This window comes from Struthio camelus, chromosome 2, assembly GCF_040807025.1.
Source record: "Struthio camelus isolate bStrCam1 chromosome 2, bStrCam1.hap1, whole genome shotgun sequence".
Lineage (NCBI taxonomy): Eukaryota > Metazoa > Chordata > Aves > Struthioniformes > Struthionidae > Struthio > Struthio camelus.
The window spans coordinates 114,623,040-114,648,707 of record NC_090943.1 but is presented as its reverse complement, the minus strand read 5'-3'; the positions used below and the strand labels follow the sequence as shown (position 1 = coordinate 114,648,707).

Below are 25,668 nucleotides of genomic sequence, written 5' to 3'. Positions count from 1 at the left end.
CAGGTGCAAGTTCATCAGTCATCTTTGAATTAAAGTCTTCTCCACAGTAAAAGAACATTTTTGTTAGATTTTTCTTTTAATAACTATTACAAATAGCATTCAGTGGGATTGGACTTGGGAGGTCTCTGTCAAGCCAGGTGAGGAATGGAGTTTAGGCACTGCCTCTGTGGCTTTGCATTTCGGCAGCATGTCCCTCAGGCAAATCTGCAAGATTTCTCATACCATGAACATTATCAGCTTCAAGCACTGCTGTAGCCTCGCTGAAGGAGTCTGAATACTATTTCTCCTCCAGCTCATTTTCGTCTGTCCTAAGTGTTCTCCTGAGCTCTTAATCTGCTGTACAAAAACCTACAGGGGAAATCCTTCCCCACAACAAGGAAGGGCTGTACTGTACTCATAACTTCTACTCCCATGGCCAATAAACTGTGAAGCTGCCTTTCCTGTTGAAACCTCACAGGCTGCTTTGCCCATGCTTCCTTCAGACTCTCAATAAAACATCAGGGATTTCCTCCATTTTGCTCGGTCTCAAAGAAGAGGTAACAAAAAATGAGCAAAAATCCCTCAGATGCACCCTGGATGGAAACGCTCTATTTCAATACTGCACAATCCCATGCAGAGCAGCAGCAGTTTTACTCTCACATCTTTGCACAGGGGTTAACCAGTTTAGCAATTTGGTGGAAAATGCAATCTCTCCAGTTGCACAGACACTGACAGCTGAATTATATGCCTTGTCACTTGGGCAAGTGGGATTTCTAGGACTCCTGGTGTTGTTGCACTAGTTGTGCTGTCAGGGCAGCTGTCCTTATGCTGACGTAAAAAGCAAACAAACAAACAAACAACCTCCCCCCACCCCGGCCCCAACAAACACATGTTTCTAAGTAGGGCTGAGAAGAACCTACTTCAACTGGAATCTGCTTCTCCTCCTGTTCTCCGAAAAGTTATGTTAGGGCTGTTGATGATGATAGAGGAGTAACTGTATTTGCAGGCTGGGACAAAGAAAACCAACAGGCATGTTGTTCAGAGGAACAAATGTATTTTGTAGTAAAGGAAATGAGTAAAGAGATGAAGGAGTTTTTATTTTATGTTATTTTTCTCTTGAAATGCCTAAAGATAAAGGGAGCGGCCAACTTTAATGCTAATTTTTAGGTACATGTCGACCATGTCTTGGGTGCACAGACTTAGCTTTTGCTTGAAGAAATCTATCTGGTGGTTGATCCTACCAAGAAATTTAATTCTGTAAGAAAAGCTTTCTGATAAGTGAAGATTTTTTTTTTCTTCAGTGGAAACCAGGGAAGGGTGAAAGAATTAATTTAAGCTCTTGTCTGTCTTTGAAGACACAGGGAAAAATAAGCCCATGATGTTTCCTCTTTTCGTTTGGCTCTGTAACACAGGAGCACTGCTGCCAGCATGGCAGTTTGTGCTCTGTCCGTGCCTGACATGAGCAGGCTCTGAGGTCACCAGGTTTGAGTTCATGTTGCTGTGGCAGCAAGCACCACGCAAGTTCATCCCAAAGTAGCATCTTCTCCTGTGGCAAGCCCATCTTGGCCTTTAAGGATGAGCTAGGGTTAACAACCCTTTAAGCCCAGCTTCATACTGAATTATTGACAGATCTTCCTGATGGCTTTTTAAAAATAATGCCTGAAGTATGTAGGGTGCATTTTAAAATTGTATATGCATTCTGTGCCATTCCTGTTGAACAGGTCCAGGAGATCTTCCCTATTAGTGCAGAGCATGGCGCTGCAAGAGCTATTCTCACAGAAACAAATTGAAACCGCAGCAGAAAATAAAAACCCAGAACAGTCTTCAGTGAGTCAGGGCCGCCAAACCTGTAGGTACTGAAAAATGGATGGGCTTTAATTTAGGGCTTGATGCTACAGGAGCCACCTGTGTTTGTTAGGAAAGGGGACAGGGCAAGGATGTGTTTTCAGTCATCTTTGTGCTGATGATTGTGATGTTCTTTTACCCCTCTAGCTACTGAGTGCTGATCTCATTTCTTTCAGCTAAAGGAAAAATATTACCTGACCTTTAACCTCATCTGAAAATTGGGTTAAAAAAAAAAAAAAAAAAAAGCAGTTGCTTCCATTTAAAAGTGGGTTGTCAGAACATGAGAAAAGCTCTCTGCTCCTCTCCAGGCTTTGTTCCTGGCCAAGCAACTGTGTGCCCTTTACCTATGTGGGACTGAGGCTAAAGCAGGAACTGCAGAATGGTCCATTTTCAGACAGTGTAGTTAGCTTTGCTTTATTTAACTGTAAGAGAGAATGATAACTTCAAGCACCTTGGTGTTGTACAAGCTTGGTACAAGCTTATGAGTAATGCTGGCTTTCTTCTCTTCTGATGCTGGTTGCTGTACAGGACAATCAAAATGGGGCATAAACAGATCACTCTCTAGACAACAACGTATGGCAAAAGCATGGGGAAACTGCAGACATTCACAAGGAGCAGCCCCAAGAGACAAATCCACTCTCCGCCATCTGATTTTGTGTAAGAGAGCAGGCTGATTTGCTCAGGAGCAGCATGGTTGGGTTGTTGCAGTTGAACTGATGCAGCACCTCAGTGATACTTACTGAACTGAGCCATTGAGCACTTTCCAGGCAGCTGCTCCCCTGCCTACTCAAGCGCGTCACAGACAATGAGCGCTTCACAGCTAATGAGCAAAAGAGCAAGTATGAAGAAAACTATTCACACTAAATGGTGTGAATCAAGTAAAAGCACAGAATCCCAGAACAGTTGGGCTTGGAAGGCACTTCTGGCAACTGCCTAGTCCAAACCTCCCTGGTTAAGCAGGGTTAGCTGCAGCAGGTTGCCCAGGACCATGTCCAATTGGGTTCTGAATAGCTCCGAGGACGGAGACTCCACAACCTCGCTGGGCAAACTGTTCCAGCGTTCAACCACCCTCACAATGAAGAAGTGCTGCCTTGTGCTCAGAAGGGATTTCCTGTGAGTCATTCTGTGCCCTTTGCTGGACTTGCTCCAGTAGGTCCATGTCCCTCTTGTCCTGGGGAGCCCAACACTGGGCTCCGCACTCTAGGTGTGTCTCACCGGTGCTGAGCAGAGGGGAAGGATCATTTCCCTTAGGAAAGGCAATGCTTTTCCTAACACAGCTCAGGATGCTGATGGCCATCTTCACCCCAAAGGCACATTGCTTTCTTATGGTCAACGTGGTGTCCACCAGGATCTTCTTGGCAGAGCTGCTTTCAAAAGCTTTGTTTTTTCACAATCAGAAACCCTTTCACAATCTCATGGAATTCATGTAAAGTGAAGCTTCTACATAAAGGAGTTGTGCAAGCACTCAGGAAAATGCTCCAAATACAGCTGGAAAAGTATTCACCCAAATCTGTGAAGAACTCAATGTGAATGCACCAACATTAGATCTCTCCAGGCTTGTTCTTCTTCCTCCATGCCTGGCTACACGCCTTCAGGGCTTGGGCCTTGAAAAAGGCTATGCCATCATTTCCTGAATAATCATGGGAGCATTACTGTGTCTTGTGGAAGCACCTGGAAAACAATCTTCATGCCAGCTAAATAGTGGCGTTGTGCTCTGGAGAATGTGAGCATCAGGCTGGTTCTATTAGGTAACCATAACGTGATTAGCATTGTGAAAATTTGTCCTTTAGTTTGGCCTCACAGCAATTGTTACCTGCTAGTTAACTTGCTGTTTGGGGCCAGCTGATGAGGGCAGCAGAGCATAACGGCTAGAGAACCTGCTTGATGGCCATATTTCCACACATGGTGACTTCGCAGGTAGAAAGGATAAGGCCTTAAGATTAGTACTGTAGCTGCAGGAAAGTCTCCAGCGCATTCAGTGCCATGTGCATGCAGGGAAAATGGCAACTTTGAGAAAGGGCTGTTTCTCATTACTTCGCCTTATGCACTTTGCTCTAAGTGAAAGTAATCATGCTGTAGACGCAACATTTTAGTCTTAGGTCTCCTGTTTAACCATGCAATGTGTAACACAGGCAGCAATAGGTGAGCTTTGCCCGGATGGAGACCCCTGAGAAAGCTGTAGGTTCAATTTGTAGAGGGATGAGGAAGCTGGAGTGCAAAAGAGTGAGTTTTTGGCTAAGGTTTGTTTAGCCTGAAGTAGAGAAGGCCAAGGCTGAGGCTAAGAGAAGCCTAAGGTCTTTCACTACCTAAAGCAGCGTTCTGCTTTTCTCAGGGGTGAACAGTGAAAGGACAAGTTGCCAAGCTACAAAGCTACAACAAAAGAAATCCAGTAAGATATGAGAAAGAAAATGTATGGTTAAGCACAGAAACAGACCACAGAGAGGTTGTGGCACAGTCATCCATGGAGACCGCCATGGAGACCACCAGACCACACAACTGGACAAGTCCCTGATTATCATCTTATGTTAGCTTGGCCCCCTTTAACTTTGTGAATGATCAGAAAAGCATAGGTTCGGTGATCTGATTCTCTGTGGCATAAGGGTGGGTTTTATGGACTACCAATACAGTTCAGTCACGAAAAGAAACAATTTTGCAATTTCTTTTCACAAAAGCTGTGGGATAGGTTGGAAAAATGCCTTTTGTGACAACACCATGTACATGAAATCATTACTGATGACACAGAGTATTGGATGTGGTTTCTTTGGAAGTATGAAAATATTAAATCCTGCAATGAAAGTGCAAACACTGATGCTTATAAAATACAATTTCTTTTATTTTAAGGTTGTTTCTTCTGTTCTTACCTAAGCTTATTCCACTTAAGATCTACTCATGTATTGAACAAAACAGGAAGGAGCCCTAAAGCATGGGAAAATAACTATGAGGATTGATGTCTTTCCAAGTCTGATCTAGTAATGTTCTAAACGTCCATTCAATCCCATCAATTCAATTCAAAAGGCTTATGTTAGCATCTTGCGAGACATTATTACTTGATAACAAGAGTGTGAGAGGAAAAATAGGACCTTTCATTGGCTCTGCTCAGCCCTTCAAAATTGGACATGGACTTAAGAAGGTGTGTCAGCAGGTACAAGTATTTCTGTACAACTGTACTGTCACGTCAGACCTCAGTGACAGCTTTATTCTGCGGTTTTGGAGGTTGTTCTCACAGCAGCAAATACACTCCCCTTAGTAAGCCACCGTGTCCCTAACAGAATACTAACCATATGGAATAATTCAGGATGGGAGGGCCCTCTGGAGGCTTCAGGTCCAACCTCTCAAGTAAAGTGCAGCTGGTTACAGCAGGTTGCTCAGGGCCTGTACAATTTTGAATACCTCCAACGATGAAGATCTCACAAATTCTCTGGGCACTTGCTCCAGTGCTGGACTACTCTCAGGATGAAAACAATTTGTTAATGTACCTAGTGAGTCTCTTCCTTGTCTGCAACTTTTGTCTGCTGCCTCTTGACCTATCTATCTTCATGCAGCTCTGCAACCTGGCTCCATCTTCTCCATACCTTCCCACTAGGCAGTTGAAGATGCCAATAACCTCTCTGCTTAGACTTCCCTTTTTAATACAGAACAAGCCCAACTCTGTCAGCCTCTGCAGGTCGTGTGTTCCAGACCTCCACTGGACTCACTCCAGTATGTCAGTGCCTTTCTTGTACTGGGGAGCTGAAATCTGGACACTGTTGTCCAGGTGTGGTCTCACAAGTGCTGAATAGATGGGGCTAATCAGTTCCCTTGACCTGTGGCTGTAGTTTCGTAAATGTAGCCTGGTATGCTGCAGAGGCACACTGCAGACTTATGTGCAAAGCCTTCCCCCCGCCCCGACATGTCCTTTTTTTCCAAAGCTGCTCCCTACTCTGTTAGTGCCCAGCCTGAATTCCTGCATGGGGGTTAGTCTCCCTCAGATGCAGGAGTTTGCAGTTGCCTTAGTCGAATGTCATGAAGCTCCTGCTAGCTCTTTTCTCCAACATCCTGAGGTCCACTTGAAAGGTGATCCTGCTCTTCACTGTATCAACCACCCTCTCCTCCCTTCCCCGCCCCCCTGGATTTGGTGTTGTCCACAAACTTGCTGAGAGTGTACTCTGTCCTGTGCTTCAGGTCATTAATAGAGACATTAAACAGCATTAGCTCAATATTGATTCCCTAAGGGATGCCGTTAGTAACTAGCTGCCAGCTGGACTTCATCCTGCTGATCACCATCCTTTGAGCCCAACAGCCCAGCCAATTTTCCACCTGTCGTAGTCACTTATCCAGTCCATACGCCACCCATTTGACTATAGATTGTTCTTAAAAAAAACAGCAAGGAAAAAAACTTTTATTTTCAAAGCTCGATTGATCCACGAAAGGAAAAGCAGCACATTTCTGCAAAGTTCAAAGAACTGTGTATAGCTCATTCTGCAGATAGATTGTTTTTGTTTTTTTTTTCCAGCACAAAGTAAGTGCCTGTTAAAGACAGGGAGCTATGACCAACTGGGGCCAGAATGGTTCTGCTTTAGAAATACATTACACCCTTCATACTCCTCCTTCCAGTGTTGCTCTCCTTAAAGTCTCTGAAGGTAAGGATCGATCTAAACACAAAGGTCATTGCATCCCCGTTGGATCCTATGTCAGGCAGGGCTGCCCTGTGTATTTCATTTCCAAGAAAGGCTCACTCACTGCTCCTGTGGATGAAACAGAGCAGACATCTCCGCTGGGGACTGCTGCCAGGCTGTATGAACAGCCACCTTTCCATTTCACTTTGGAGGAGATCAGGTTATCTTCCAATGAGTTCCAGGGACTGATTTTATTGTTACAATATGATGAAGCAATTTTTATTTTGTGCACTTTACAGTGCTCAAAATGTTGGTTTTCACAGTATAGAATGTGACAGCATTTGTCATGGAAGCTCTGAGCAGAGTATGTTGTAACTTCATTGAATTGTGCTGTTTCATGAAGTTCTGCAGTAAAATGTGCCAGCAAATTATGTTGCATTACTTTCCTTCTGGTGACTAACTAATCATTCATATAATAAATAGCAGCTAACTGCGAGAAAGTGATTTATTTGTCACAGAATTAGAAGAACGTCAAACTTTTCCCATTTCATGTAAAAAGGCAGAGGAAAAAATACTTCTAAAATGACTTTGCAACATGTGCTTTATTTTAAGTCATTATGAGTCAAAACTACACAGTATACCCTTTTAACATACCCTACCCACTCAATGATTTTTTTTCTCAATATTTTTTTAACATGGAATGAAACCTACAATGCAATTGTAAATTTTCATGCTACAATGTTCTCTAATGAGCCATTTGTGTCACTAATAATAGTAATTTAAGAAAAAGGCCATCTTTCAAGCTCATATGTATGTCTATATTTGGGAACTTAAAAAAAACCCGTCTTGGATGTAAAAATGTGACTTGGAATATGTAAACATTTTTGTATACCTGAAACACTGGAAGAATATTAGCTAATAGCAAAACAACAGTTGCCTTAAATCATCGAAATGGGAAAAAGCATGTCATGGGGAGCAGAGAGAAGCACACACTATTCAGTCTTTAAAGGGTTATAAGAAATGAAGTAGCTCCTTATGTCATTGAATTGACCTTCTTTTCTCATCTAGTGGAAAGCAGTAACTTTGGAGAAAATGGCCCAGCAGAACAGCCCAATATTTCCCCATAATTATTCTAGCCATTAGTTATCCTTGACAGAGTGTCAAGTTTCAGTTGTTTTTTTTTTTTTTCCTGAGAAAAGTCATTGATGTTTGGTGGAAATGTCTTCTATGACTGTACAAATAAAATAAGGCATTTAAAGAGATTGTTGCTTGTTTTCTTTTTGCTAACAGAGGCTTGTCCACAGTGTCCTTTGTACATCAAAACCTCTGCTCTTCTACAAATGGGAATGGCTAGAACGTCTTCAGCTCCCACTACGGCCCTGTGTCTTGGGTGTCCTGAAGGCTAGTCAGCGTCCCATTACTGTAGCTTGAAAGTCAGTGATGTACAACAGCATATTGCACAATCCAAACTGTATGGCTCCAGAAAAGGTGAAGAAGGTACACTGGAGTCATCTGTGGGTTCACTCCTTCCTTTCTTCTCTCTTTAAGGGTAATTATCATCTGGAAAATCAAATTAGCCAGACAAGGATGCAAATTTTTTGTTGATTAAATTACAAAGCAGTCCCCAGATTTTACAGGAGTGGCACTTTAAAAATAGCAAATCATCCAACCTTCTTCACTGTTGATCCTTAATTTGAAAGGCAGCATGGACTCCTAAGGTCGTAGCTTCCAGGAATCCATCAGTGAAAAACCTTTGCTACCTAACTATAAAAGGCTTAGCTCTTAAGAGAATATTGTGCTTTTTTTCTTTAAAATTCAGATGAAATCAACTTGATTCGCAGTGTAACACCAAAGAGATCAATTAGTTTTTTCCCTAGTCCACTTGATCATAGTCTCTGGTGAGCGATACAGGAATATTAGCTTGGCATACAGATCTTCTTCCAGTTCCAGTTCTCCAGTCTCTCGCACTAAGAAAATGTCAGTACACAACTTCAAGATTCGGTCTACATTGGGCAGCTCCTCAAACATGATGGAGTGAGAGATCCCACTGAAAAATTCACGGACAAACTTCCCTATCACCAGGACAACCGAGGCGTAAAGTCCCATGATACTGAAAAGTAAGAAAGGAAAGAGTTCAAACCATACCTTGACAAAGGGTCAGACAAGTGCAGGGGAGCTCATCTATATAGTTAGTTTTAGTCTTTCAGCTGAGTGTATATTAACTTCTAATTAGGGTCCTGTTTTTGCTGTGCTACAGGACAGGGGGAAATAAGGTCTCTTAAAACACCACAGAAAACTGGGAACATGAACAACTGAGGCCACTGGTTCATATGATTTAACACCAGTCACTGATGATGGCCTTTCATCCTGCCGGCTACAGCTTAGAGAACACAATGGGAAATCTCCCAACCGTTGGCTACTAAAGGCAAGCGGCCTGTCAGATATCATATCTAATGTTTTTTATTAAAGTATGTGCAGCTGGTGACAGACTAACCCTTACTTGACCCCCCCTTGAGAATTCTCATATGGGAAGTTCTCCATAGCTATGCCAGGAGGGCACACCCCTTGAGGAGGAAAGATCTCCTGCTTTTCTGTCTGTGGAGCTATATTCCATAACTGCATCATACCTAGAGTGCTGGCTAGGTGCATGAGATGAGGAAGGGGCAAAAACTGGACAGAATTGGACCTGCAATTGAACTATTTTCAATGGTTTTACTTTAATATAAAATTTGGTTTTATAAGCTAGAAGTGTGAAGGGCACTTTGCAGGTGTATCTTCTATGCTACTGCCTTTTTCCAATGAAGAGCAGGTAAGGAGGTGACCATTCCCTATAAAGATGAAGTCTTCTATAGGTATCCAAAATAGACATGAATTTGAAACTACTACAAAACCCCTTTCTGAGGGGGGGTCTTTTCTGAGGTCTTCTCAAACATTACAACAACAATAAAGAAATACCACCACCCCCCCTCCACCACCCCCACTAAACACAGCAAATAAAGTCCCCTCTAGTTCTACAGTTCTATCTCATCTACATTACTTTAATTTTATGTAAAGATTCCTTCTTACCCATAACCGGCCAAGAATCCAAGGCTTGGAGGACTGACTTTATCACTGAATACAAAGAGTTCAAGACTCTCTTCAGATGTTTTATATCTTTTCCCAAGCTGATTCAAAACCCACCACTCACGAACTCCCTCATCAGACACATTTTTGACCAGGGAAACAGTAATGTTTTCCCATCTGCAGTCTATTGGAAAAAGGAAACATTAACACATGTACCAAGAATTGCAAGTCAAACTTGAATGAGATACTTGGATCATTTGCACGACAAAGAGATGAAGGAATGTACACATATCATTTAATTTGGAGAGACAGTGGTCAGCTTCCATGTGCCTAAGTGAAACTGCCCTGAAAATCATTTATTTCTTGGTATAAAAGATGTTATTTTTTTATATCATGTAAAGTGTACTATACTATTATGTATACCTTACCACATATAAGGGGCTGACCTCTGGTGCTTCTGATTTCTGGGGACCATATGTTAGCAGTGTATACACTGAAGTCCTTTTGAAGCATCCCAAATTAAGAGTTCTCTAGGACAGAACCTGACTAATGATAGTGAGGCAACAGAAACTTCTTGCTAAACATAAAGTCAGAGCCAGCCTCAAGAATTACTGTTTGCAATTAATCTAATCACACTTACTCAACCTGGAACATTACTGCACTACATAGTGCTCAAGAAAAAGCCCAAAAACCAACTTTAACCTCTGCTGAGCAAAGTGTTCTCAGGTGAGGATTTGTTCCTACACTCTCTTCCAACCCAGTGTGTTTTTCATATATGTATATGTACATATGTGTGCATGTATTTTGTATGTATATGAGTTTCTAAATGCATTCTGGATGCATGATAGAAGTTTGAAATCCAAGGATTTATCTAAACTGGATTATCTGTAACCAGTGAGGAAGGAATAGCTAAAAAAAAAGTCATTCGGTGTCATTTTTCAAGTTGATGAGCTAGGGAAAGTAGTTTTCAGAAATGCAGCACTACTGAGTATTATTTGTTGTAAACCACTAAGGAGATGCACAGAAGAGAAACTTGTCATTGTTTCCTAAGAAGACATGGGAAAGTAGTTCCTCAGAAAAAAGACTTGAAGGTGAACAGCAGGGCTTCATCTTGAGCGACCTTACTATTAAATGCAAAGTTAAAATACACCCAGACGCATCTTCTGCCATGTACTCTACCATGTCTTCTCTTCCCAAGTTTGCAGACGTTAGGTAGAAACAAGTGTATTTCAGCCACAGAAGCCCTATAAGGACTCAGTGAATGTGCAAGTCGAGTGCTGTGTTGCACTCCTTCAACCACACCCTTTTTTCCATGGGCTGGATACATACCTGTCAATAGCTGCTTTATGGGCTTTGCCAGAGAATCACTAGGAGCCTTAATGTAGTACGGGTACACTGTCTCTAATGTACTGGAAAAAAATGAGAAAGCAAATATTTCATATTTTTATACCTCTAAAATAATCCAGAAATACCTAATGGGGCTATACACAAATCCCAGTAACTCTGGTGTAAGTTCGTGGAAGCTATTACTTTACAGTGTTCAGATGTCACATATGAAAGTTAGCTGGATTAACTATGTCCTGTCAATACTTCACCATGGAGCTCCATCCACAATGTCCCCATTCACATGCCATGAATCCTACATACCTGGGGCACGTGCAGTTGCAAGGAATGTAGAATTTATATTTTGTGCCTCTTTTTAGCAAAGCTGCTTTTATAGTAAGCTATACAAGCGGCACAAAAAAAGACAACATATCACCAGTGGTAAATAAAGTTAAAAAAAAATGTAGCGAGAACATGTATTACTTCAGGATTTCAAGATGTTTAGATAATACCAACTGAAAAGAGAATTTTTCCCAGATCTTTTATTGGGAAATATTTCACAGATTGTATTATCTGGAGGATTTCAGACACAAAATTAAATCACCGTGAGTGGGAATAACATGCCAGCATCCAGAAAGAGAGGCATTTCATTAAACACCCAGATGCTATCCTAACCATTTCCTCAAGTGAGTGAAAAATTCCAGGAAAGGATATCCTCCAACACTTTGCTATATTACATACACCAGGGTACAGTAGAACAGAAATGGCTGATTTAAATCGCTTATTGCTCTGGCAGGCCCACGAGGTAGGTAGGACCTCAGCAGCTAAGTTGTCCCACCAGAGATGGTGGCAGAAAGGTCCTGTTGAAGTAGTCAAATGGCTACTAGCTGTCTCAATCATTTTTCCTTTATGGCAAAGTTAAAAAAGCTTAAATTAGCAATGTTATTGCAACATATGCAAACGCAGATGGAGCTTCTATGTTACTGCTTGCCTCATGAGAAGAAAGAAATATGAATGTATCACTTCCCACAAAAGAGGAAAATTATTCTCCTGGACACTACATCACCTTAGGAAATACTTCCATATCCTCATAGGCCAGAGAAGTAAATAAGGTGTGCAGTACTTGTTAAATGCAATGACCAGGTGTGCAAGACGATATACGTGTGTGTGCGTGCAGAAGAATAGCAGTGCACAGAGAAGATAAATCTCATTTCCACCTTCTAACAGATATGAACCTCTCAGAGCTTTCACTCTCCCAGCTGGTGTCAGCTTTAACTTTTAAAGTCTTGTGGCACAGATCAGATCAGGTGGCATTCAGGGACGAAATGCTGGCTTAGCAGTATTTAGAGACTACTGCCGTAAAATAACTCCCAGTGAGCAGAAGGAAGAGGAAGAGCCAGATTCCTTTCGAATCTGAAAGGAGGCACCACTGCTGTTAATGCTATATGGCTACATCCATACAATAATGTTTGACATTCTGATGAAGAGAACACTCTGGCTGCCTTGCAAATTTCCACTGCAGGAAAAGATCTGATGTCAGAAACTACTGCAGACATTACCCTTTGACCACAGTGATTTAATACTTCCTTGCCAATCTAATCCCATTCAAGAGTAATAATGAACAATACAGTCTGAATAGCTATTTAGAACAAAAAATTCATCAATACAGCTCCCTCAAATCATATGGCTGAACTCAAGTAGCTCAGAAGAGACGTTAACTCTAATGAACTTGTGCTCATCCAATAAAGCAGAGGAAAGTAACTAATAGCTTCAACAGGCTCGGTGGTGTTCCACTATTCATTGTATCCTCGCCCTACCTTTACGACAGATAATAGGTTTGTACCTTTAAAGTAACATTACTACTGTGTGGCTTCAACGCTTTTGGCCTTTGTACAGAGGTGTCCACAGTTATTAGAGGGGCATGGATGGGCAGACTAATGATACAGTTGCACAAGCCTCTCTGTCTTAGGAAATCAGGTTTAAAAAAAGAGGCTTGCACATAAATAAGCAAGGAAAATAACTTACACCTTTTCCAATTGCTGTCCAGACATCATTGTAGCAATATCTCTTCTGGTGTTCTCTGGCAGGATAAAGGTAAGTTTATCTGATGCTATTTCTGCTCTGGCACCAAGAGTAAGATTTCTGTTATGAGCAAAAGAGAAGGCACTTAGTCAACCTACAATGAGTTGTAACTGCAGAATCTAAACCTTTGCTGAACACAAAGGCTGGTTGCCTAACTAGTCTAACTACATTGACTGCCCTCAAAATCTGGCCAAATAGTCATCATGCTACCTCTACCTGAGATGGTGCGTTTGCCCACTGAGGATATGTAACAGTCTTAAAGATGCTTTGCTCTAACTGATTATGCCTTTGCATGCATTACAGGAAAACGCTGAAAGAGTCATATGAATTTAATTTTACTCACACGTCAGAGTGAAAACAGACTGGGAAAGGGAGTATGACTGCTTTCCCACTAGGCTACGGGACTATCTCAGCTGGCGCACAGTCAGTGCCAGGAGAGTTAAGGATTCAGCAGTCAACAACAGCTCCTGAAACTCCTCAGCCCCACCGGCAATGCGGGTCCAATAGCCTAGCCTGACGGGACCGCCATGCCCACCCAGTCTCTCTGCGGGCTGGGACACAGCTGGAAGAGGATCAGTTTTCACACACCCCTTGTGCCCTGCCCTGCCATCACGGTGCAGTGGTGGGGTAAGATAGCTCTTTGGCTGCTGGGGGCTGCAGAGAAATCCTCCCAGCAGATGACCTGCAAAGAGCTGAAAGTGTGTGACCTGCTGGAATGACAGAAGAGGCTCGTCTTACAGCTGCTCATGGTCTCCTGGCCTAGATGAAAGACAGCAGTTTCCCTTTATGGAGAAAAAGTGGAAGGCCACAGCAGTAACCCTTTACCACTTTCAGTCAGAGTTACAAAATAATCCACAGGAGATAATTTGAGCATGAAAAAGGTCTCTTTCAAATCCAGCATAATAATGTTGTTTTTCCTTCCCTAACTAGGCCTAAGCATTCAATTCCCATAAATGCTAACAAGATGTGGCTTGAGGCAGGGTTTATTTGAACATCTACTGATAAAAGTGACTAAAACTGCCTTACTTTTCTCTCCTCCCACTCACGTCCCATCGAAAACTCCACCCTGCATTTTTAAACCATGTACTTGGAAGTAAGTCCATTTCTCTTCCTACTTCTTGAGAATTGCAGGCAACAAGTTGTTACTGCTGTGTAACAAAGGTCACTTCTCTCTGCCTCTCTCCTTCCCACTTTCAGTTTTTTTTGGTCTGCAGTACAAGAGAATGTGCTCGAAAATCACACCAAAAAATGCAGTGTGGAACTGTTCTGCTGGGTGAATGCTTGGCAAATGCTCCAGCAGCCTCACAGCAGTCTTATTAATTACCTTTGAATGCTCCATGAAAGAACTACAGTGAACTCAGCTGAAAAATCCAGCAGTCCCTGTATCATTTTCTCTCTACTGGGAGGGCTGATGGTCCACAAAGAGTTTGAATTCCCTTCTAGATCTGCTAGAGTAATATCTTCTTTTCCATAGCCTTCTAGAAACTGCAAAGCAGCCTGTAGGTGCAGAAGAGGGAAATGAAATTTCATTGTGGTGATATTCACAAGACACACAGCCACATTTCCTGATCTAGCAGAATTATAAATGCTCGGTTAATTATAAGAGCATTGGTTTGCACTGATGGTTTTCTTCAGGTACAACTGGGGCTTTACATGTGGAGGGGCATAAATTAAGTATAGCCAAGGCCAGAAGACAAAACAAAAATTGTACTCTTGTGTAAAGAAGTGTGATGGCCAAGTAGGCCAAAATGAGTCTGAAAATTAATCAAGTAACCTCTGTAGAGTCTACTTAATCTTAGTTTCTTCACTTTCTAACAACCCTGCTTATATTTGAGGACCCAGTGGGCTAAGCAACTTTCAGTACCCACCAATTTTGACCAATACTTCTGACACTTCACACTGCTTCCCTGAAACTTCAAATACTATCAGCGGTCAGCACAAAATGTAAGTCATTGTACAAACTATGCATCAAGCCTGGCCACTGTAGGACGGCTCACACTTCCAGCAATGTCTGGTAATATTCTGGAGCCACAAGACACCTGGCTCCTCTCTTTAGTTTTCACATATCTATTAAAATTTTACTTTCTTGGGTTAAGCAAAAATGTGCCATTCTGCACAGAAAGATGTTGTCTGTGCACAAGTGATAAGACAACTAATACTTTTCAAAATAGAACAAGGTTGTAATATTACTGTTCTAAGACAAGGGCTATTTGGTAGTACCTCACGTTAAAAAATGTTAGTTCTTGAATGGGCTACAAGCAAGTTAAACTGCACTTCTTTGAAAGGGGCATTCGATCAAAACCTGGCTCCTAAATTCATGCAACAATTTCTGTTGAATACATCCTTTTTGCTACAGAAATATTTGATAACTTTGTGCATGTTGCACCATGAAATGGTGAGACTATGCCAAAACTAAGGCATTTTCCTGTCAAAACTTTTTCAGGCCAAACACACTTGCCTCTTTCAGCGCCATGTCTCCTCACTGGGAGGTGAGAGCTGTGTGCATTTCTAGAAGCAGCTTCTGGCTTAAAAGGGTCAAGACTGTTGGGTCTCCAAAGTATGTTTGTTTTGGCACTAAACCAAGAGCCACATGTCTACCAAAGTTTTGTGTCATTTAGAGGGGAGGTTTTTATTCAGGCAACAGGACAACTGGAGTTTTTATCTTCCATCAGTTTGTGCAATGATACCATGATTAAGGACAACTTCTTTCTTTATAACCCAATCCTGGCCTGACAAACATGATCTGTGTGAACTGTTACTCTTGCAAACTGTCTTTATGGCCATATCTTCCCAATGACAGCAGTATGGCTGACCACTTATAACTACACAAATAAAACTCCCAAAAAGCCTCCATGGAAATGTGCACACATTTTTAAATAATGAGATATTCTACATTTCACTTACAGTGTTACCCCTATAGCTTCCCAGAAATGCATTGAAACCAGTCTGATTCAAATCCTTGAGCTGGCTCTGCTGAGCACTCATTGTAAAAATAGGCTGGGAAACAAAAGAACACACATTTGTCACTTTTAATTCATACTAGCTGCTACAAACACAATACAGCATTCTGTGTATCACAGTCTAAGACAATTACAGTACTCAATTTGCCAGAAGAAGGTTATGATCTTATTTCACAAGGAAGCAAGCTACCTCCATTTATCACATGGACCTGTAGGCAGCTACCTCAGTGTGCCAGATGTGGTTTAATTTATGCAGCTTCTACGGGCAACAGGTTCTATTTTTAGCTTGCAAGTGAAGGTAATATTTTACATCAGTGATAAACTAACATGTTTTTAAACCCAAAAGGGATCATTTGCGTGAACTAGTTTGATCTCCTGTATTCACCAGGAGACTTTCACTCAGAAAACTCAATGTAAGGAATAAGGAATAGCGCAAGGAAACACAGTGCAAAAGCAACAATTTCTTTTAGTCTTTTCTTCTTCTTTACCTGATAACCTCCTAGAGTTATTGTGATTGATACATCTAGAGGCTTGTTGGTGACGCCTGCAACAGATTTGATTAAAGACATGAAGAGCAGTGGGAACCAGACAATACAAATCAGCAAGACGATAATCATGCCACCCATTCCATACTTCACAACTTTCTTTTTCTTCTGGCCTCTTGGTTGGGGATATCTCTGAAAAAGCAAAAAACAACATGGTAATATGTCTTCTATCAGTGGAATATTTTGGTATGCTCTGATCAGTGCAAGAATAATGATCTTAAGGATTCTAATCTTCTGGAGTAATTTGTATTTAGTTTTTTAGCCAAACCTAAACAGACATTGAATTACTGGCAGCTGCAGAGATGAGGACCAAATGAACCCATGTCAAGTGTGTGTCTGGTGTGAAAAACATTGTAAACCTCCATGGTTTTGATTCCTCACAACCATAAAGACAGGAAAAATCAGGTTTAATAATTTAAGTTTTTGTCTGAGCCAGTGCAAACATGAAACCACAGGAACTAACAGTAAAATAGCAATAGCAACAATAATACAACAATTTGCTCAAAAAACTGATATTGGAAGAGGCCAGCTTTCCTGTATTTGCACTTCGAAAAATAAATTTATCTCAAACCTTCTTAAGGCGGAATTCCTCCCATACAGCCTGAAACACTGCAAACTGCATTTCAGGAAAAATAATACTTATTTGCCAGCAACTGATACGCACAATGCAATAGGATTGTCTGATGTTGCACTAGTCCCACATTCACTTCACACCTCACATACATGCATACATTATTTCTAAGAGCTGTTCACAGGCTTGATCCAGTCTGTTTCTTAGTGAATTCTACACCAACTCAATTTAAATAATGCTTCAATCTTTGTTGCTGTTTCTAAAGTCTGGCCATTGTTGATTTGACATCCTTCCCTCACTCAGCTTCTGAGACCAAGAATGATCTTGCTTTTATCCTTCCCTTTTCAAAGCAGACCAGACAGCACATCTGTTCTCCCTTGTCCATAACTCTCTCCTTCTGTTATCGGCCATGACTGAATGCTTTAATAGCTTCGCCATCCTGTATAATGCATTTCCATCACTGTAATTGATTCTGGTATATTGTCATACAGGATTTTACTCCGCACAATGTTTTAGGACCCTGTCTTTCACACACTGCATTTGCAAAATAAAGATGCATTGTATTGCATTGCACCTCATACACATGCCAGGAATCTGGCTTTCAGGAAATTGTTCTTGCTTTACAACATGAACCCATAAAGCCCTAGGAGAATATTAAATTTGCAATACAATGCTATATTTAAAACAAATTAGTTACTTTTCAAAAGCTTTGTATCAAATCATTTGTCTTGCACTACAGAATACTGTTTTCATTAAAATCTCACATCAGGATCACCGGGGGCACATTATTTATCTGTTTGAGATTAGTTCAGGCACCTTTAATGCTGCTATAGAATAGCTCAGAGAGACTGTAACAGCCAAAATACTTAGGCATACCCACTCAATGTGAGAGAAAGACAGAGAGAACTAAAAGTACCTTGAACAACACTCATAAAGTTATTGGTAATTATTTTGCTTTATGGCATTAATTCACATATGCAAGCTTACACTTGGAAATTTTCCCCCTTAAGACCACATAATGAAGAGTGATCCTGATTTAGGGTAAAGAAAATGCAGCAAGATGGATAGTCAAAGCAGAACAGGATTATTCTCTCTCTGACTCCTGAAGCCTCTGATGACACTCCATTTATGGCAGAAATATAAGTCACACAAGAAAAAGGCCTATATACAAGATTTGTGTGCATTTCAGCTCTCAGTTAATCTAACTGACATACTTGGAAAGTAAGCGCCGTTAACAGACAGGATTATAATAAAAGTAGAAATACGTCAGTAACACTTAAAAACGCAGCCATTTCATTGCAGATGTACAATTTCTTACTGGTTGGGACACTCTTAAAAGAATGCTTAATTTCTTTTTCAATTTGGCAAAATAAGGAAGCATATGGTTGCAATCTTCAAGAGGCTATAAGGAATCCAGAATTTGCAAGTTTAATTTGAACTGAAGCTTAAATGATTTAGAGAGATTGAAATTTCAATCAAACAAACGGTGGGTTTCTCTGGTCTGCAGTTCACATTTAGATGTGTGGGGACTCTCCCAAGCTAAAGAAACCAGCTGAGCTCTCTCTGCAGTTACATTAGAGAGGAATCCTCAAGACCTACAGCATGGAGGTATGGACTCTTCCCTGCCTTGACCTTTCTTTTGAGCTAAAGTTTCACGCTACAGCAGGTTACTCATTTCGTTACGTATGAACTGAGCCTGGGTGAATATCAGGCCTTTCAGTCCCATCCTTGAAATTCAGGTATGCATTTAAACCAGCATACATGTGTTTGTGGAATTCATGTTAATGGTGGAAAAATCAGGCGCAAAGGAGAAGCCATTTGAAATTTCACTTGCGGTGACTGCCAACTAACATAAGGTACCCGATAGTCTGAATACTTCTGAACATGAACTCCAGGTGCGTCTTCTAGAAAACTGTCTTTATGGTGGATTTCCCAGTTATCTAGGGGCTTTTGATTATTTGTCTTCATTTTTTTCACAAGGGACAGGAGGCCTGGATCACTCATATAGGATTTTCTTACTTTTTCTGACTCTCGCCAACATTTCAAGATGAAAATGTGCGCATAGATGTCTTCAACACAGATCCAGCTGGAAAGACTCAACGTGGTATCAGTCCAAACCCAGTCCATTACTGCTCTCAGCTCAGTCAAAAATGGAACCAGGCGGAATCTGAAGGGAGACCACAAGAGAAAATTGTCAGAAATAGAAGGATCAAATTAAATGAGCACAGAAAGCGTATCACAAGAGGGAGGATTAAACCAATGTGAAAAGATATTTTAATGGGAAATTTTGCAAACTTGAATGCAGTAATCTCCTGAGATGGCTTGGCTAGTACTGATGTTGTAAGCATGGTAGCTTTTGCCACAGCTCACACAGAGCCCCTTGTGAGGCCAAAAAACATGCTTTTGCATCATTATGCCCTGTAATTACAGGGTGTAACCACGGCATGAACCACTGCATGCATGAACCACTGATGGAACAGTGCAGGATGGATTTCCTTGTACAGCCAAATCGCTTGGATCTGGGAGGGGAGTAGAGGAACAGGGCTCTTTTACAGGATGGTGGGAATGTGTCTTATACCTCTTTACACCATGTTGTGCATTCCCTCTTTACAGTAGGCGGACAGTCCTCAACTGCATAGGGAATTGGGCTTTATGACTTTGGATTAAACAGAAGGAGAAGGTGGGCTAGGAGGAAGCCAATATGCACACAGCAGCTTTCCAAAGTGCACCATTCCCTTTACTATTCCCACACCTTTCTGCTTGGCCAGGCCACAAAGACTATTTCATGTGAAAAGAAAGCTTTCTTCTATAACTTTTCCTCGTGGAATACAACAAGCCCATACCGAAAATATTGGGAAAAGACTGACATTATTAGAACAAAAAATACTCCATTTATTCTGTGACATACGTGTTTATGCTTTTAACCAGCTCAAACAAAACGTTATGGTAACAGCATAAATGGTGGGTGGTTATGCCTTCCTAACACCATCTTTCACTCTGAGGTGACGCTTTGCCTGTTACTTGCACTAAAATTCCTAACTCCTGAAGAGCTTCAAATATGCAGCACTTTAAGAAAGATACATAGAAGAAACACTGTTTGATGCATAGTTTTTAATTCTCCTGTGTACTGTCTTTCACTTTATTTTCCTTCCCACCCACTGAGGTAGTACATTCAGATCAACTCCAATGACCTTTTGGGGATTTGATACCGTACTATGTTTTAGGACTGCACAGGGAATAATTCTGTTTTCTAGCACAACATATAGCCCCTAACGCTGGTCACAGAGGTGATTTGTTAGAAGTGTTAAAAATGTCTCTTCCATTGGTGCCTTAACAGAATGACAGATTGGTAAGTCAAGCTTCTGGATGCAGGGTGGGAAGCTGATTTTTCTAAAATTTGTATTCCTGAAATAATAGATTTTTTATGGACTACTGGGCACATGTGGCATCTACAGAGGAGTGCCCTGTGCACAGTCTTACTGACTCCTTTCCAGCAGCCTGTGAAGACAAGTCTTGAATAATCCAGGCATCTCAGTGACAACAGATCCATATTTCAGAAAAGAATGGAGGGGGACAGTAGGTCTAGACTTACCCTTGAAATAAGAAAAGGTTCACATAGTTATAGCTTTTTGTGAGGAAGTTGCCAAGAACACGAGTCGGATATCCACAGCGTATCTGATATGCTGATAAGCCAAAATAAACACATTTCACAAAATACCAGAGCTGGGCCACTGTGTTGTGGCTAAATTTCCTGTAATGGAAAAGACAGATAAAGGAAAACGATGAGCTTTGTATCTGTGTATGCCTGAATTAGTCTGAGATGCTTTGTGCTTCCTTTTCCTAAGGACCTGTGAAAAGTCTTTGGTTTCCAACCCCACCGCAGTGGTAATACAATAATTTGCAAGAAGCTGGATAAGGAAGTACATAAACAGTGCCTGTTGTTAGCTCTGGGTCACAGAGGAGGACTGGGAACAGGCTCCCCAAAGAGCATGAGGGCTCTGGGGCAGCGCTCTGTCCCTCTGGGTGCTAGCTGCACTTCGCTAGACCACACAGACCACTGTCCTCAGCCCCTGCGATGGTGCACCTCCTGTGAGTCCTGGGTAGATGCTGCTCCTCTTCATTTCTCAGAGAGCTGTTCTCTGGACTGATTCTAATCAGCTTTAGTGGCTATCAGTGTTCAGTTAGGCACCTCGAAGGTCATAGACTCGTACAAGAATTTACGTTGGAGTGACTTCTGAAGATCATCTTTTCCAGTCCCCACCCACTTGACTCAGGTCTAATTATGGTCTTGTCCAGTTGAGTTTTGAATATTTATAAAGATAGATAGCTCTAAAAATCTCATATAACCTCTCTGGGCAACCTGCTCCAGCACTTGACTATCATTATGGCAAAAATTTTTCACCATATCTAACTGGAATTTCCTTTGTTCTAACTTGTGGCTTCCTGTCCTGTGGATGTGCACCTCTGAAAAGAGCTCCGCTCCTCTTCAGTGTCCTCTTATTAGGTAGCTGAAGACAACAGTAAGCTCCCCTCCTCCCCTTCCCTTCTCCAGGCTGAACAAACCCTGTTCCCTCAACCTTTCCTCATATGTCAGGTACTCCAGCCCCCTGACCGTCTTGGTGAACATTTGCCATTTCTAAGTCTGACTGCAGCGTGATAGCATGCTGGAACTGCAGGAAATGCTTCATGACAGACCGGGCTTGTCAGCTCGAGATGATCCAATAGTTCCAGTTATAACCTAGAAAACTATTCTCGTTATGAAACTTGCATGCACTTCTAAGAATCAGCCCGACTTAAAATGAACACAGCAGGTCTCAAATGTAGATTTAAGATCAACAACATGAGATAAACATTTAATAAAGGCACAGAAAAGTCGAAAGAATTTTATTGCTTTTTTTCCAAGTAGCCAAATCAAGCCAAAAATTTAATCACAATTCTCAAGGCTCAGCATATAGGAGATCCACTTGAAAAATGCATTTTTTTAAATAAGGGTGCAATTATGGCTGCACTGAGGAAAAATATAAAAGCTGTTTTTAAGAGGAAATCAGGCCTTTCAGTCTTCATTTACATTATGCACCTATTTTATTTTTCCCAGTAAAATATCTTGATTGTTTATGAATTGTAACGTGCCCAGGTAACATACCCAACTTCTCTACACAGTCAGTAAAATGAGGTAAATGATTCTAGGCAATTTAAAGTCCTAAGTCAGAGTGGAGTCAGCCTAAGCACTAGCTAGAGAGGGAACATTAGCACTTTTGCAATACAGGCCGAGGTGAAAACTACCTTGAGCCATGCAATAAGAAACATTAGTTTAGGGAGTGAATTTGACCAGGCATATGATACAGTATTTCATGGAGGACGTGACTGTATCCATGCTATCCAAAGTGATGTGGCAGTAGCAGAGGAGGATAACTTTTGCTGTTCTGAAGAGGCATGGGCTTTAGACCCTCCTCAGTCTGAGGAGATTTAAGCCCATAGCTCACACATTCCAGGACAGTGCCAAGTTGTAAGTTACTCTGGAGAGACATATTTGCTACAGCCACTTCTAAACTCATGTGCAGCTAAAAAAGCAAGATTTCTGATGAAAAAGGAAGGCTTAAAGGCAAGAAGGCATCACATTCAGCTGGAAGGGGAGTGGAACAAAATTCTGATCAGGACTCCCTGGGTTACTTCAGTTTGTATCCAGAAATGCTCTCTTAAAAGATGCAAAGCAGACCTGAGAGCAGGGAATGGAACATGGGCTAACCTTGCCTCAGCTGAGTGCCCTAACCACTCGATCATAGGCTCGCTCACCTTCTTTCTGGCTTAAGTTGAGACTATTTCAGTACATGCTTATATAATTTAGTTTTTCCCTCCTCAAACTCCTTTATGTTAGCCACAATTACTGTTGTGGAAAGGTGCTATGATATTCTGCCTAGAAATGAGACCAAGGGGAAACCTATTCATGATTCCAAAACTTAGTTATAACCATCTCATATTTAAGTTCAAATAACTTGGTAGCACATCACTATTCAACAGGTACTGTCTGATTGTAAGGGTTAATACCTTTCTGTCACTCCAGGCAAGATAAAGAACATCCAGAAATGTATTCCGAAAACAAGGATGACCTGGAAGATGACCTTTCCCATGACAGTCTTTTTGAGGTACAGTGCTCGGTCTACCACCATGGTACCAAACTGAATGAGCACCATCACCAGAAATGCCTCTGGGACCTGGTCCTCTGATAGTGAAGAGGTGATATCTGCTGCTGCAGAGTGTTTCTGAAAAAGGAATGTACAACAGAGTGATTGCGGTAGGAGGACACTCCACACAGTACTTAGCAATTACAGCAAAGGTCCCAACCAAGAATTTACGGATAGATGCCTTATATGACCTACCCCAAAAGCCCCAAATCCAAACACAATGATGATGAAGTCCACTGTATCGGCAAGGAACATCAGCACATACACATCAGTCACCGCACTGTAGTCTGGATGAATAAGATTGTAGAAAAACTGTCTGATGGGCACATACACTTGGAGAGCCCTAAAACAACATAGACCGCAATGCAATTTAACAACATTGTAACTTGCACTGAGGAAAAGAATAACCAAGTATGATATCATTAATGTATGTAAAAATATGCTTCTCTGGCAGTCTCTACAGGGCTTCACAGACACCACTTCCTTGTACTGATTGCTTCTCTAGCACTATGTTAGCATTTGTTCAGTCAAAATATACATAGTCAACCAACTCAGTTCACATAGGATATTTAGCTTTTTATCAGACACATGAATACCCTTCAGTGTTATTTGAACCCCTGCTGATTTGTCTGAAGTTCAGCTGGTGTGAATTACAGTGAAAGCATACCCATCTAGCGAATAGTACATGGATCCATTCATCCCCTTGAATTAACAGAAGTAGTAACTAGCAGTCTTTAAAAAGCTATTTTCCTGTTTCAGTCAGCGATGTGGAACCTCCCCCCAAACCCACATGACTCCTCACAGTGCTCACTTTTTAACTGTAAATGCCTTGGCTTTGATCATTTGCTCTCGAAACTTTTCCATAATAAGCTCTTTCCTAGATTTCTGCCTGATGCTTAACACACTGCTTCCTTTCTGACTGCTGTTTCGTGTACTGGTGCTTCCTGGAAAAAAAAAAAGGAAAGGAAAGAGAAGAGTAAGAAAAAAGCTCATTCAAATTCAAAGTTCAGATACAAACACTAGGAAGTAATCAACCTGGAGACTTCACCCAAAATATGAGTGAGTCCCACATTTGAAAGAAACTTTGAAATGCTTTCTTACACTTTTTTTCTGATATGATAAAATCTTGAGAGCATCCAGTAAAGGTTTCAAAGATCAAAACCTGATTAATAACTATAAAAAGAGAAGACTAATGATAAAGGCAAATATTTGATTGGTCTGGCCAATCATATGGATTGGTAATATATACATTCAGGCAAGTCCTTCCTTTTCAGAAGGTGACAAAGGTATCCAGCATCCCTAATTACAACTTTTTCTCACTTCAAGTACCATTGAATGTTCATATGAAAAATACATATTCTTTGAATTCTTTCTAGCTGGAGATCATGCTGAACCCAAAATTCTGGATCTGGGCCACACTGAAAGTTCCTTTCCCAGCTTTTGGATAATGTCACTGTAAAGACATAGTGAATCACCAAGTGTGGTTCTACATTTGAACTTCAAGAAGCTTTGGAGTGCATTCAAAAACAAAGACATTTTGGTTCATATCCTATTTCCTCACTGAAGAGCAGCAGCATTCAGTACTCTCCAGGTTCTCCATAGTAATAGGCATAAAGTCTCAGTAGGATGATCCTATGGGAAATGAGTGTTTGTTCTTCAAATCCCAGCAGTGCCACAACATTTACCTCTTTTAGATCTGTGTGATGAGAAGCTGGACCTGTGTGAAAGCTGTGATCCACTGCTGGAGCTCTTCCTCCTGATAGCAGTCTGCTGCTCGGGGAAGTGGACATGGATGGACTCCACCGACGCTGCGAGATTGACGGATTTCAGAGAGCCAGAAGAGTCTCTCCTGCCTCCTGTCAGGGACAGCTCATCATCAGTATCCTCTTTACTACTCGAGTTCTCCCCTTTCTCGTCTTCATCCCATAATCCATGGCACTAGTGAAAAAAAGAAGAGGAGAGCACATTAACGTTGTATTTCTGTATTGCTGTATTTCTAGAGGGGGAAACAGATTTGTTGTGTTGGGATATCACATGAATGACTATAACAAAATAAACATAAAATAAAAAAGTCACATGAGCTTAGGTTACCTTTAAAATGGATCTGTGGAAGAATAAAGCAAGGAGCTGAACGAGATCATAGTGCACATAACCCTCTTTCTTCTCAATGCCAATAATATTGGGTGGATGGTAAGGTTTATCTTTTGTGTAATCCACATATTTATTCCAAGGGAAGAAGCCAAACTGGAAGAAGTACTTGATAACAATGGCCACCTGTCCAGAAACAGAATACACTTGGGGTATTTTCAAAGCATGGCAGATATAATAGTCTCATGCCATTAAGAGGGGAGAAATATGTCTACTTTGTCAGTTTTACAACAAGATTAACAAGCATCTTCACTGCTACAGGGGAACAACGGTTCATGTTCCCTCCGTAATGTTGCTCACTGCAGTGAAGAAAAACACAAACAAGACCCATCTATACCATACAAATGGCTGAGAACTTTAGCAAATATTTATATT

At 41.3% G+C, this 25,668-nt stretch overlaps 1 protein-coding gene across 7 annotated transcripts in view; it reads right to left on the bottom strand.

The window, feature by feature from the left end:
- Window positions 1-6,168: 6,168 nt before the first annotated feature.
- PIEZO2 (piezo type mechanosensitive ion channel component 2) overlaps window positions 6,169-25,668 on the bottom strand; it is a 317,797-nt gene continuing 298,297 nt past the window's right edge. For all 7 annotated transcript variants that reach the window (XM_068932155.1, XM_068932160.1, XM_068932156.1 and 4 more), the window contains 14 exons: window positions 25,237-25,419; window positions 24,831-25,083; window positions 23,957-24,089; window positions 23,341-23,488; window positions 23,009-23,223; window positions 20,556-20,714; window positions 18,983-19,130; window positions 16,336-16,524; window positions 15,792-15,884; window positions 14,212-14,384; window positions 12,831-12,947; window positions 10,812-10,891; window positions 9,486-9,666; window positions 6,169-8,529 (listed from right to left, as the gene is read on the bottom strand). In XM_068932155.1, coding sequence (XP_068788256.1) covers window positions 8,277-8,529; window positions 9,486-9,666; window positions 10,812-10,891; window positions 12,831-12,947; window positions 14,212-14,384; window positions 15,792-15,884; window positions 16,336-16,524; window positions 18,983-19,130; window positions 20,556-20,714; window positions 23,009-23,223; window positions 23,341-23,488; window positions 23,957-24,089; window positions 24,831-25,083; window positions 25,237-25,419 — 2,325 coding nt within the window. In that variant the 3' untranslated portion in view covers window positions 6,169-8,276. The remainder of the gene's footprint in view (window positions 8,530-9,485; window positions 9,667-10,811; window positions 10,892-12,830; window positions 12,948-14,211; window positions 14,385-15,791; window positions 15,885-16,335; window positions 16,525-18,982; window positions 19,131-20,555; window positions 20,715-23,008; window positions 23,224-23,340; window positions 23,489-23,956; window positions 24,090-24,830; window positions 25,084-25,236; window positions 25,420-25,668) is intronic.